This window comes from Cucurbita maxima, unplaced genomic scaffold (assembly GCF_002738345.1).
Source record: "Cucurbita maxima cultivar Rimu unplaced genomic scaffold, Cmax_1.0 Cma_Scf00001, whole genome shotgun sequence".
NCBI lineage: Eukaryota > Viridiplantae > Streptophyta > Magnoliopsida > Cucurbitales > Cucurbitaceae > Cucurbita > Cucurbita maxima.
The window spans coordinates 1707908-1718546 of record NW_019272017.1 but is presented as its reverse complement, the minus strand read 5'-3'; the positions used below and the strand labels follow the sequence as shown (position 1 = coordinate 1718546).

Sequence of the window (10639 nt, the reverse complement as noted above, 5' to 3'; positions counted from 1 at the left end):
TTTTTTATTTTTTATTTTTTTATTTTAAATGAAAAAAAAAAAAAAAAAAAAGGAAATAGACAGATTCTGTTGGAATAAACTCATAGTTCGGATTAAGGAATGAATGACAAACGCTCTGATTTTTAAACTATTCAACTGTCTCTCTCTCTCTTTTTCTTTTTGAAAATTATTTTCCCTTTTTTTCTGATAGAGAATTTATTATTTTTTAAAAAATGAATTTTCATATATTTGTATAAAAAATCTCTTATATATTTTATTAGAGGATAAAATGTTCGAATATATAAATAATGGTAGAAAGTTTAAAAAAATTAAAGCAAATAGTATGATATTGTCCACTTTAAGCATAAGCTCTCATGGCTTTGCTCTGAGCTTCTCAAAAGAGCTCATACCAATGGAGAGTGTATTCTTAGATTATAAATTCATGATCATTCCCTAAATTAACCGATGTGTGACTTTCATCATCCAACAATACTAACATATTATGAAGCTAAAAATTTATTGAAGACAAATTATGAAAAAGCTGCCTCCCATGTCTGAAGAGCAGGGTGCTCATTTATGATTCATCATATGTTACTTTTCTTCAATTTTTTAAAATTTTTAATTTTGAAATAAAAATAATACCGGACTGTTTTTTCAGTTACTAGTAAATTAATAATAATAATAATAACATACCAAAAAAAATAAAATTAATTAATTAATTCTTACTTATCCTAAAAGAATTAAAAGAAAACTTAAACGTTAAGAATATATTAAACATTACCTAGGTGTTTATCTCTTATTATAAAGCATGAATTTCACGAACAATAATGTGTAATTTGAGATAAACGAAATTCATCGTTATATACTTACTAGCTTAGCTTAATTCGTAATTAGTTGCGATTAATTAACCTAAAACTAATGTGATTGAATGAATAAATCGGTCAAAAAATTTATAGTAGCCTATTGGTTGTTTGTATTTAATTTTTTTTTTTTTTTAAAGGAAAATTCGAAAAAAAAAACAAATAAACAAGTTGTAGAAGAAGGAGATCCAGTAGTTAAGGTTATGGGGGGAGGGTGTTCTTCTTCCTCCATGGCCGCCAACCAAAACCCACTGAAGAAAACCAATCATCACCATCATCATGAAATGTCTTCTGCTCCCAGCACTTCTAAAAAGCACTTCCCACACTCATCATCTTCTTCCTTCCCTTAAAATTACAGTCTCTTCTTCTTCTTCTGCTCTCTGCTCAGCCAAAGATTCAATACGTCAGCCATGAAAACAGCTTCCAGTTTCCTGTTCTTGATCTCTGCTGTTCTTTTGATCATCGTCTCTTTTCTTCTTTCTGCAACTTCTTCAACTCCAACAGTTTTGCCCCTTCAACTTCTCTCTCTGCTTTCCCTCAAATCCTCCATTAAAGACTCCTCTTCGAGCTTTCATGATTGGGACCCTAAACCCACCTTCTCCAAAGCTGATTTTCATGACCCGATTTGGTGCTCTTGGTCTGGAGTTCGATGTGATCAGAACTCACCGGAAATTACCTCCTTGGATTTGTCTCGTCGGAATCTCACTGGGTTTATTCCCTCTGAAATTAAGTACTTAACGAGCTTAGTTTATTTGAATTTGAGTGGTAATAGCTTTCTTGGGCCGTTCCCCACCGCCATTTTTGAGCTCACTCAGCTTACGACTCTTGATATTAGTCATAATATCTTCACCTCCACTTTCCCACCTGGGATTTCCAAGCTTAAGTTCTTGAACGTTTTCGATGCCTACAGTAACAACTTCACTGGTCCATTACCGCAAGAATTCGCACATCTCCGGTTCCTCGAATGGCTCAACCTCGGTGGAAGCTACTTTAATGGCAGTATTCCGGCGAGTTATGGCGGTTTGTCACGGTTGAAGTATTTGCATTTGGCTGGAAATGCTCTTGATGGTCAAATTCCAGGGCAATTAGCGTATTTAATCAAACTCGAGAGAATGGAAATCGGTTACAATACCTTCTCCGGCGGGATTCCGGCGGAATTTCCATTGTTGTTGAATCTGAAATACTTGGATATTGCCGGAGCGAATCTCGCCGGGACTCTGCCGCAGGACATTGGAAACATGACGAAGCTGCAAAATCTGCTTCTCTTCAAAAATCGAATCACCGGCGAAATTCCTGAAAGTTTAGGGAAATTAGAAGCGCTTGAGGAGCTTGATTTTTCGGAGAATCGACTAACCGGAACGATTCCGTCGGATTTGTATAATCTGAAGGAATTAAGAGAGCTGAGTTTGATGGCGAACGATCTGAGTGGGGAAATTCCACAAGCACTTGGCGATCTTCCAAATCTCGCCAGTTTGCGATTATGGAACAATTTGCTCACAGGTCCACTGCCTCAGAATCTCGGCTCGAACGAGAAGTTACTGCAAGTCGACGTGTCGTCGAATCAACTCTCCGGTCCGATTCCTCCAAATCTCTGCCATGGAAACAAGCTGTACAAGCTCATTCTGTTTTCCAACAAATTAGGGCACGAACTTCCCGCCTCTTTAACGAACTGCACGTCTCTCGTTCGTCTTCGAATCCAAAACAACTTCCTTAACGGCTCGATTCCTCACGGTTTCGGCATGTTGGAGAATCTGACATTCGCCGATTTCAGTAACAATAACTTCGCCGGCGAGATTCCGGCGGATTTTGGTAATGCGGTAAAGTTACAGTACTTGAACATTTCACAGAACGCCTTCGGAACTTCCTTACCGGAGAATATCTGGAACTCGACTAGCTTACAGATCTTCTCGGCGAGTTCTTCGAGAATCATCGGTAGCATCCCCGATTTCGTCGGGTGTAGATCTATCTACGAGATCGAACTCCAGGACAATAATTTAAACAGTAGTATTCCATGGACGTTCGGCCATTGCGAGAAGCTACTCACGCTGAATTTAAGCAGGAATTCGTTAACCGGCATTATTCCATGGGAGATTTCCACGCTGCCGTCGATTACCGCCATTGATCTGTCACGAAACTTCCTCACAGGTACAATCCCTTCAAATTTCCAAAACTGTAGCACAATCGAAAGCTTCGACGTATCATACAACCAGCTCACCGGCCCCATTCCATCGACCGGAACAATCTTCCCGGGATTACACTCTTCTTCATTCATCGGCAACGACGGTCTCTGCGGCGAGATTCTAGCAAAACCCTGCGCTGTCGACGCGCTCTCCGATGGCGGGATAGAGGTCCGACAGCAGCAGCCACGGCGGACGACGGGAGCAATCGTGTGGATAATGGCAGCGGCGTTTGGAATCGGACTGTTCGTATTAGTAGCCGGGACGAGATGTTTTCAGGCGAATTACAGCCGTCGATTCGGCGATGGCGACGAGGAAACGGGACCATGGAAACTAACCGCCTTTCAACGGTTGAACTTCACGGCGGAGGACGTGTTAGAGTGTATGTCAATGACGGATAAGATCCTGGGAATGGGGTCCACTGGGACGGTATATAAAGCGGAGATGCCAGGTGGCGAAATCATAGCGGTGAAGAAATTGTGGGGTAAATATAAAGAGAACATCCGACGGCGGAGAGGGGTTCTGGCGGAAGTGGAGGTACTGGGGAACGTGAGGCACAGGAACATAGTGAGATTGTTAGGGTGCTGCAGCAACAAGGAGTGTACGATGCTGCTCTACGAGTATATGCCAAATGGTAATTTGGACGATTTACTGCACGGTAAAAACAAGGGTGAAAATTTGGTGGCCGACTGGATAACTAGGTATAAAATTGCACTGGGTGTGGCACAGGGGATTTGTTATCTTCACCATGACTGTGATCCAGTCATCGTGCACCGCGATTTGAAGCCCAGTAATATTTTATTGGACGGTGAGATGGAGGCCCGAGTGGCGGATTTTGGCGTCGCTAAGTTGATCCAGACCGATGAGTCAATGTCGGTGATCGCTGGATCCTACGGCTACATTGCACCAGGTTTGTACAATTTCTTTTTCTATTATATTAAATTAAATTAAAAAAACATATAGTTTATTTTTAAAATACATCTGAAATTTAAAAAATATTCAATAATATTCTTAAAATTAACCAAAAAAATAAAAAAATAAAAAATACATTAGGTATTCACGAAACGACCTTTCAGTCTCTAAATGGATCGGTTGTAGCTACTCGATCTCGATGAAATGGGCGTTCTAATTTTTTGTGTTTTATTGAACCAATCCCAAGAGGATTCATGTTTGAAGCTTGTTTTACGTCTTTGCAGAATATGGCTACACGCTTCAAGTGGATGAAAAAAGTGATATTTATAGCTTTGGAGTTGTGTTGATGGAGATCGTGAGCGGGAAGAGGTCAGTGGATTCTGAATTTGGCGAGGGGAATAGCATTGTGGATTGGGTAAGATCCAAGATTAAGGTGAAAGATGGAGTGAATCAAGTTTTGGACAACGATGTCGGTGCGTCTTGTGCGTCTATTAGAGAAGAAATGATACAAATGCTTCGTATTTCATTGCTTTGTACGAGTCGTAACCCTGCAGACCGACCGTCGATGCGTGACGTTGTTTTGATGCTACAACAAACAAAACCCAAGAGAAAATTTACTGGGAACCTTGTCACTGTTGAAGCTACTGATGTTCTCTTAGACCACAAGATAGTAGCCGAGTGTTAATATCGTTTCTTTTTCTTTTTCAATTGGTGGGGATTGGTATAGGTTAAGAGTGCTCCTTCTCCTCCTCCTTCGTCGTCGGTCCTTCGTTATGGTCATTGTATAGTGAAAAAGCTCACCCATTTCTTTAGCCCAACGATATAATTATAGGAAATGCTATAATCCATCGTTCTTCTTTTTACGATGAACCACTTTGGTACAACAAGTTAAAGGGACCTCTACGCTTCGTCCCAATGTGTAGGACGATCCCTATGTGCTAGAGGGAATATTGAAAAGTTTGTGTTAAGTAGAAAGCAAAGTAGGTCTCTGTCTTGTTTAGGCATTTGGTGTCGTTTCAGTTGATTTGCTTTGTGATCGAGCCACTCTCTTTGGGGTGAGCGAGGAGGACAATCCTCCTTAAAAATGTTTATTTCTAGGGTTTTGTTATTATTCTATAACTTTCTAACTCTCTTCTCTCATTTTGACTTTCTATGCTCGTGAATTAAAGTGCGTTTCTTTACTATGAATACTTGCAAACCAGGTTTTTAAGTTAAAATTATAGAAAAACTAGTCAAATATATCTCGAACGACGAGACGTTTTATTTTAAGCTAGACTATGTAGAAAACTAGTGCTTACAGTATGAGCGAGTCTATAAAAACTATCGTTTTATTTTTATTTTTTTATTTTTATACCTTAAAACGTTGGTACTACAAACATGCATGACGTAGCTTTTGAAAACGAGCGAAAGTGAAAGTAAACAACCGTGAGCATTTAAAACATAATGAACGGGTAAAAAATTCACAACATTCAAACGATTGAGATTCCATTTAAATAGGCTCGGGAAAAATCAAACCAAGTCTGCAAAGCATAATCAAATAACAATGATGTTCTTGAAAAGAAAAAAACAAAAATTAAAACGAGAAGCTCCTCTAGCTCTAAAACTCATGTCCAATCCGTCAAACAACCAAGGAGTATGGAGCACGTGTCGATCGAAAGAAAAACTACAAAGAACGAGAAGAGTGAGGTCGTCAAGTCGGCTAAATTAACATTAAACGAACTAAGGCAATTGAATTTTCCTGTTCAACACATTGTGAAAGATGGAGTTAATCGGGAGAAGGATTGCATATGAATAGTTTTTGTTCTAGAAGTCACATACACATTAATTTTAGGGTAATTATTTATTTTTAAATATTATAATTTTTTCAAAAACCTTAATTTTAAGATTTGATTCGACAAGTTTTAAACCACACCAAGGAAAAAAAAACAATATTTTTAATTAAATTTTTTTTTTTTTTTTTTTTTTTTTTTTTTCTTTTTGTTTTCAACGAGTAAGCGCGCCACAAGCATTCGCACTCCAGTGGAAGAACAGAAGAGGGAAATACAAAGACCTTCCCGCCACAGAAACTTCATTCTCGTCCAGTTACAGAATAAGATTCCGCATATTTTCCCTTCTTCTCGCTTCAAAAATCTTCATTCTTCTTCACCAATACCGATCTTTACCCTTGCCCCTCCTCAAGGATCCGCAGAACCCCTAAAAAGCTTCAAAATGGCTGATTCCAGGGATCTTCCTCCTCGCCGCGGAGCAGGAATAGTCAAAAGTATACGGTTGGAGAACTTCATGTGTCACAGCAACTTGTATATTGAGTTTGGCGAGTGGCTCAATTTCATTACAGGGCAGAACGGAAGTAAGTAGATTAGACGCCCTTTTTTTTTTTTTTTTTTTTTGGGTTTATCTGTTTCTACACGCATTTGTGCTTGAAGGAATTTGTTTGACGCGAAGAAGGGGGCTAGAAAGAATTCGTAGTAGGAGTTCTGCTGGAGAAAGAAAAAAGACTTATAATTTGGATTGTCCATTGCTGCAGTGTTAAATTTTCTAATGTCGTTGCAATTTACACTAGAAGTTTATGCCAGGAAGTTTGATGTTTGCAGGTGGTAAGAGTGCTATACTGACTGCTTTATGTGTTGCATTCGGCTGCCGAGCTAGAGGCACCCAAAGGGCGTCGACTTTGAAGGATTTTATTAAAACTGGTTGCAGGTTTGTTCACTTGTGTTGCTCTCTATCGTTTGGCCAATGCATCTGCCAGATGTTTTTGTCTTGAGCTATTCAGGTCTTTTGTGTGCGTGTGTTTCGGGACAGTGTTCGCGTCCTTTGACCAATCTCATGGGATAACTGTCATATCCTAACATTTAGTTGATAGATACTCTAAGATTTGATATCATAGATGGATGGTCACCTTATAATTTGGATTCAATCCTTAATGTTACTTTTCCTTCTTCCCCTGTGCTATAGCTGGACTATTTGTTAAGCTGCATCTTATTGAAACTACGCACTACTAATGATATGATATGGAATTTCTGCTAATATTGTGGAGTATGTGGTGTTTTCGCTGGTTAGGTATTACAGATATTTTTGAAACTGTAATTTGAATTAGGCTTTAATTCCACTGCATTTACCTAGAAGTTCTAAGAAGTTGTATTACAGGTTTTTAATATCCTTTTTGAGTTTCTAATTCATATACAGTATTGGATCTTAACAGTCATGCTGTCATCCAAGTTGAAATGGAAAATTCCGGGGAGGATGCTTTTAAGCCTGGAATATATGGTAATGTTATAATCATAGAGAGAAGGATTTCCGAAGCCTCAGGTGCCATTGTTTTGAAAGATTCTCAAGGTTAGGAACATTTTTGTTTTAAAATTTCACCTTCTATACATATTTTGTTTCATCTAGTAAGTTCAGCCTCTTGCCTGCAAGTTCTACTCATCAATCATTCAATAGTTTTGGAAATGTGGAATATGTTGATCCATGTATTTAAAAAGCAGATACATTTTTGTCAAAAACTTGGTAAGAATTGTGACAGGCTTATTATTTAAGGTATATTTTTCAAATTGGGGTGTTCGTTAGTAAGAAGGTCCATAAATGAGTAATACTTAACTCGTGGTTCATTCCTGGATTCCTTCAGTTCCAGGTGTGGTTCAGTCGTAAACTGACATATGTATTCAGTAGTAAACTGACATATGTATATACTTATTTATTAAAATAAATTGAAGGCCAAAGATAATTTTTCATATCAATTTTCCCATGCATGAAGTAAGCATTACTTGTAATAAATAAAGTGAGGGAGAGGTGGTTGAATCGAAGGCAGCCATTTTTGTTACAGGTCTCACACCTGAGTTCTGGCTGATGATTTTTAGTTTATATTGTCAATACACTTGTATGATTCTGTTTTACTTTTGCACTGGTCTTCTCATATACTGTCTTAATTATCCAGTAATTTGATACTGCAGTTTTCCATAATGTTCTTGTGAATAATATTTCAGAGATGGATGTACTGCAAAGTGCAGTCCTATCATTTCATAATTTTATGGGGTTGACAACCATTATTTATGTATTTTTTTCTTATGGTATCTTACAGGAAAGAAGGTTTCCAGTCGGAGGGATGAACTACGAGAGCTTGTAGACCATTTTAATGTGAGTCGTTGCTTTTCTATTCTTGGGTTTGTATATTTGGGTCATATTAGGTTCGTTAGTACTTTTTGAGATTGAGTAACGAGGGCATGGTATGTGAATGTTAAGGGACTTTTTTTAGTTACCAATTTATGTCATATAGATGTTACATCCATGTTTCCTAGAACTTAAAGGAGATATAAAATGTTATGCATTTTCAATCTCCAACAGTAAAAGATAAAATGCTTTATCTTATGCAGATAGATGTTGAGAACCCGTGTGTGATAATGAGTCAGGACAAAAGTAGAGAGTTCCTGCATTCTGGGAATGACAAAGACAAATTCAAGGTAATGAAAGCTGTTTTCTACACATTCTGGTGATGTTATGGTTGCTCTAACGACACTCTATTGGTCAGTTTTTCTTCAAAGCTACTCTTCTCCAGCAAGTTGATGATCTGTTGAAAAACATTTTTCATCAACTGAGATCTGCGAATGCACTTGTTGATGACTTGGAGTCTACCATACGACCTGTGGAGAAGGAGCTAAATGAGCTGCAAGGAAAAATTAAAAACATGGAGCACGTAGAGGAAATCTATCAACAAGTCCAACAGTTAAAGAAGAAGCTTGCGTGGTCATGGGTATATGATGTAGACAAACAGCTTCTGGAGCAAAGTGTAAAAATAGGAAAGCTCAAAGATCGCATTCCTATTTGTCGAGCAAAAATTGATCACCAACAGGTTAGTAATTTACTATGTTGGTTATGCTAAGCATCTCTCTTACCACACACTCATGTTGAACTTAATGTTGGAATGTTTTCTAATATAGTATGTCTACCTATGTTATCTCTGCCTTTTGGAGCTGTGGAGTATCCATTGGACTTTATCTCTTTGTTTTATTTCACATCAGGGGTAGTTGGTACTTAATCTTATGTAATGTATTGAACTTCTGAATGGTGCAATAGGGTCTGGCAGAAAAATTAAGAGAACGCTTTATCGAGAAGAAGGCTCAAATTGCAAGCATGATGGAGAAAACTTCGGAAGTTAGAAGACTGAAGGACGAATTGCAAGAAACCCTTTCCTTGGTAAGGGAGTTCGTAAAAGTAGTTAGCTGAAAATTTGATTTCTTTTTAAGCACTACAAAGTTGTATTTTATCTCTCGGGTCTTCTTCTCCTTTATTAATATTTCATATATCAATGAAATACGTGTTTCCTCTAAAAGAACGTTGCATTCTTCTCCTGGTATTTCCACTGTCTTTTAATTTGTGGACAAAGCTTGTTTTAGTGCCCTTGAATATATTCGTGGTAGGATCCCTCTTAAACCATATTTTATTTCTCAAAATACATCTCACAGAATCTACAATTTTGAAGCCTATGATATTGAACATATGAACAATAGTGTAATATCTGTTCGTATATTTTTTTTCTTTTTTAATTTTTAAAATATCAGTCACTATTTGCTCTGCCGTTTAGTAACTATTAGTTTTATTATCTTTTATTTTAAATTTTTAATGCATATACCTTATGAGACTTTCTGGTCAGTGTAGTCCCATCCTTCATGTTTTCTGATAAATAATCCAATGCAAACAAAATTTCTAGGCAACAAGAGAGAAGCTCGGGCTTGAAGAGGAACATGGCCGCAAAATGAACTACATTCAAAAGATGGCAAAACGTGTTAGGCTGCTTGAGCAACAAGTTCACGATGTTCATGAGCAGCACATAAGAAATACACAGGTATCCCTTTCTCTTGGATTTTGTATGTCCTTACTGAAAGGAGAGAGTCAGGACGAGGGTGACTTGATTCTATTTATGGTTAATTGATTTATTTATTTGTGCATGTCTCATCAACAATTAGTAGTTGGGTTGCGCATGTATTTCCCTTCTGAATATATTCTTCTACCTTAGCCATATTTGTATGTATGATGTATGCAAGTCGTGTATTTATCTACATACGATCAGTTTATATTGGTAGTTGCACTTATTGCCTTCCAAAATTATGCTTCTACCATTGATCTTCAAGCTATTGCCGATCTCATATATTTAAAACAAGGATCCATAAATCTATGTCATTGTTCACTTGGCAATGAGACGTCTTCTCTGCAGTTTCTTAAAACTTGTTTGATACGGTCAAGGTTCTATCTATACTGTTCGTGACAAATAATCTTTTCGATTGCATTATGTCTTTCGATCTTTTTATAATGTAGATAACCTATATTTTCTCATGTAATTTTCACTGCCCTCCTCTGTAATATCAACCTCCGATGATTTATTAACTACCTGTAGGCTGAAGAATCTGAAATTGAGGAAAAGTTGAAGGAACTCGAACTGGAGACTGAAGCTGCTAAGTCAACAGTCATGAGGTTATTTACTTATTTGCTTAGTAGGTCCGTTTTTAAAAAAAGAATTGTAGTCCATCGTATTGAATCAAGTTACAGGTTAAAGGAGGAGGAAAATGGCTTACTGGATAGTCTAAACAGTGGGAGAAGTGAAATAAAAAAGATTGCTGAAGAGGTAAAACAAGAATCCTTCCACGGAAATACACTGGATATTGTGCGGCAAACTTTTTTTTTTTTTTTTTTTTTTTTTTTTTTTTTTTTTTTTTTTTTTTT

General features: G+C 37.4%; 2 protein-coding genes across 3 annotated transcripts in view; both read left to right on the top strand.

The window, feature by feature from the left end:
- The first annotated feature begins 979 nt into the window (after positions 1-979).
- LOC111488199 (leucine-rich repeat receptor-like protein kinase TDR) lies at positions 980-4828 on the top strand. Its single transcript, XM_023135877.1, has 2 exons — positions 980-3926; positions 4213-4828. Exons 1-2 carry the CDS (start codon positions 1250-1252, stop codon positions 4611-4613), a joined length of 3078 nt encoding a protein of 1025 aa, XP_022991645.1. The 5' UTR covers positions 980-1249; the 3' UTR covers positions 4614-4828.
- A 1100-nt stretch (positions 4829-5928) lies between these two features.
- Positions 5929-10639, top strand: part of LOC111487616 (structural maintenance of chromosomes protein 6B-like) — a 12737-nt gene continuing 8026 nt past the window's right edge. Inside the window, exons 1-10 of one of the 2 annotated variants that reach the window (XM_023135084.1) lie at positions 5929-6275; positions 6520-6625; positions 7128-7261; positions 8004-8059; positions 8296-8382; positions 8451-8771; positions 8996-9115; positions 9630-9764; positions 10314-10390; positions 10466-10541. In XM_023135084.1, the coding sequence (XP_022990852.1) occupies positions 6137-6275; positions 6520-6625; positions 7128-7261; positions 8004-8059; positions 8296-8382; positions 8451-8771; positions 8996-9115; positions 9630-9764; positions 10314-10390; positions 10466-10541 (1251 nt within the window). In that variant the 5' untranslated portion in view covers positions 5929-6136. Of the gene's footprint in view, positions 6276-6519; positions 6626-7111; positions 7262-8003; positions 8060-8295; positions 8383-8450; positions 8772-8995; positions 9116-9629; positions 9765-10313; positions 10391-10465; positions 10542-10639 lie in introns of those variants that run through there. The other variant, XM_023135093.1, reaches the window with a different exon arrangement.

Coding starts and splice junctions, on each gene's coding strand:
- LOC111488199 (XM_023135877.1), top strand. CDS start 1,250: ATGAAAACAGCTTCCAGTTTCCTGTTCTTGATCTCTGCTGTTCTTTTG. Junction 3,927..4,212: donor CTACGGCTACATTGCACCAG/GTTTGTACAATT, acceptor ACGTCTTTGCAG/AATATGGCTACACGCTTCAA.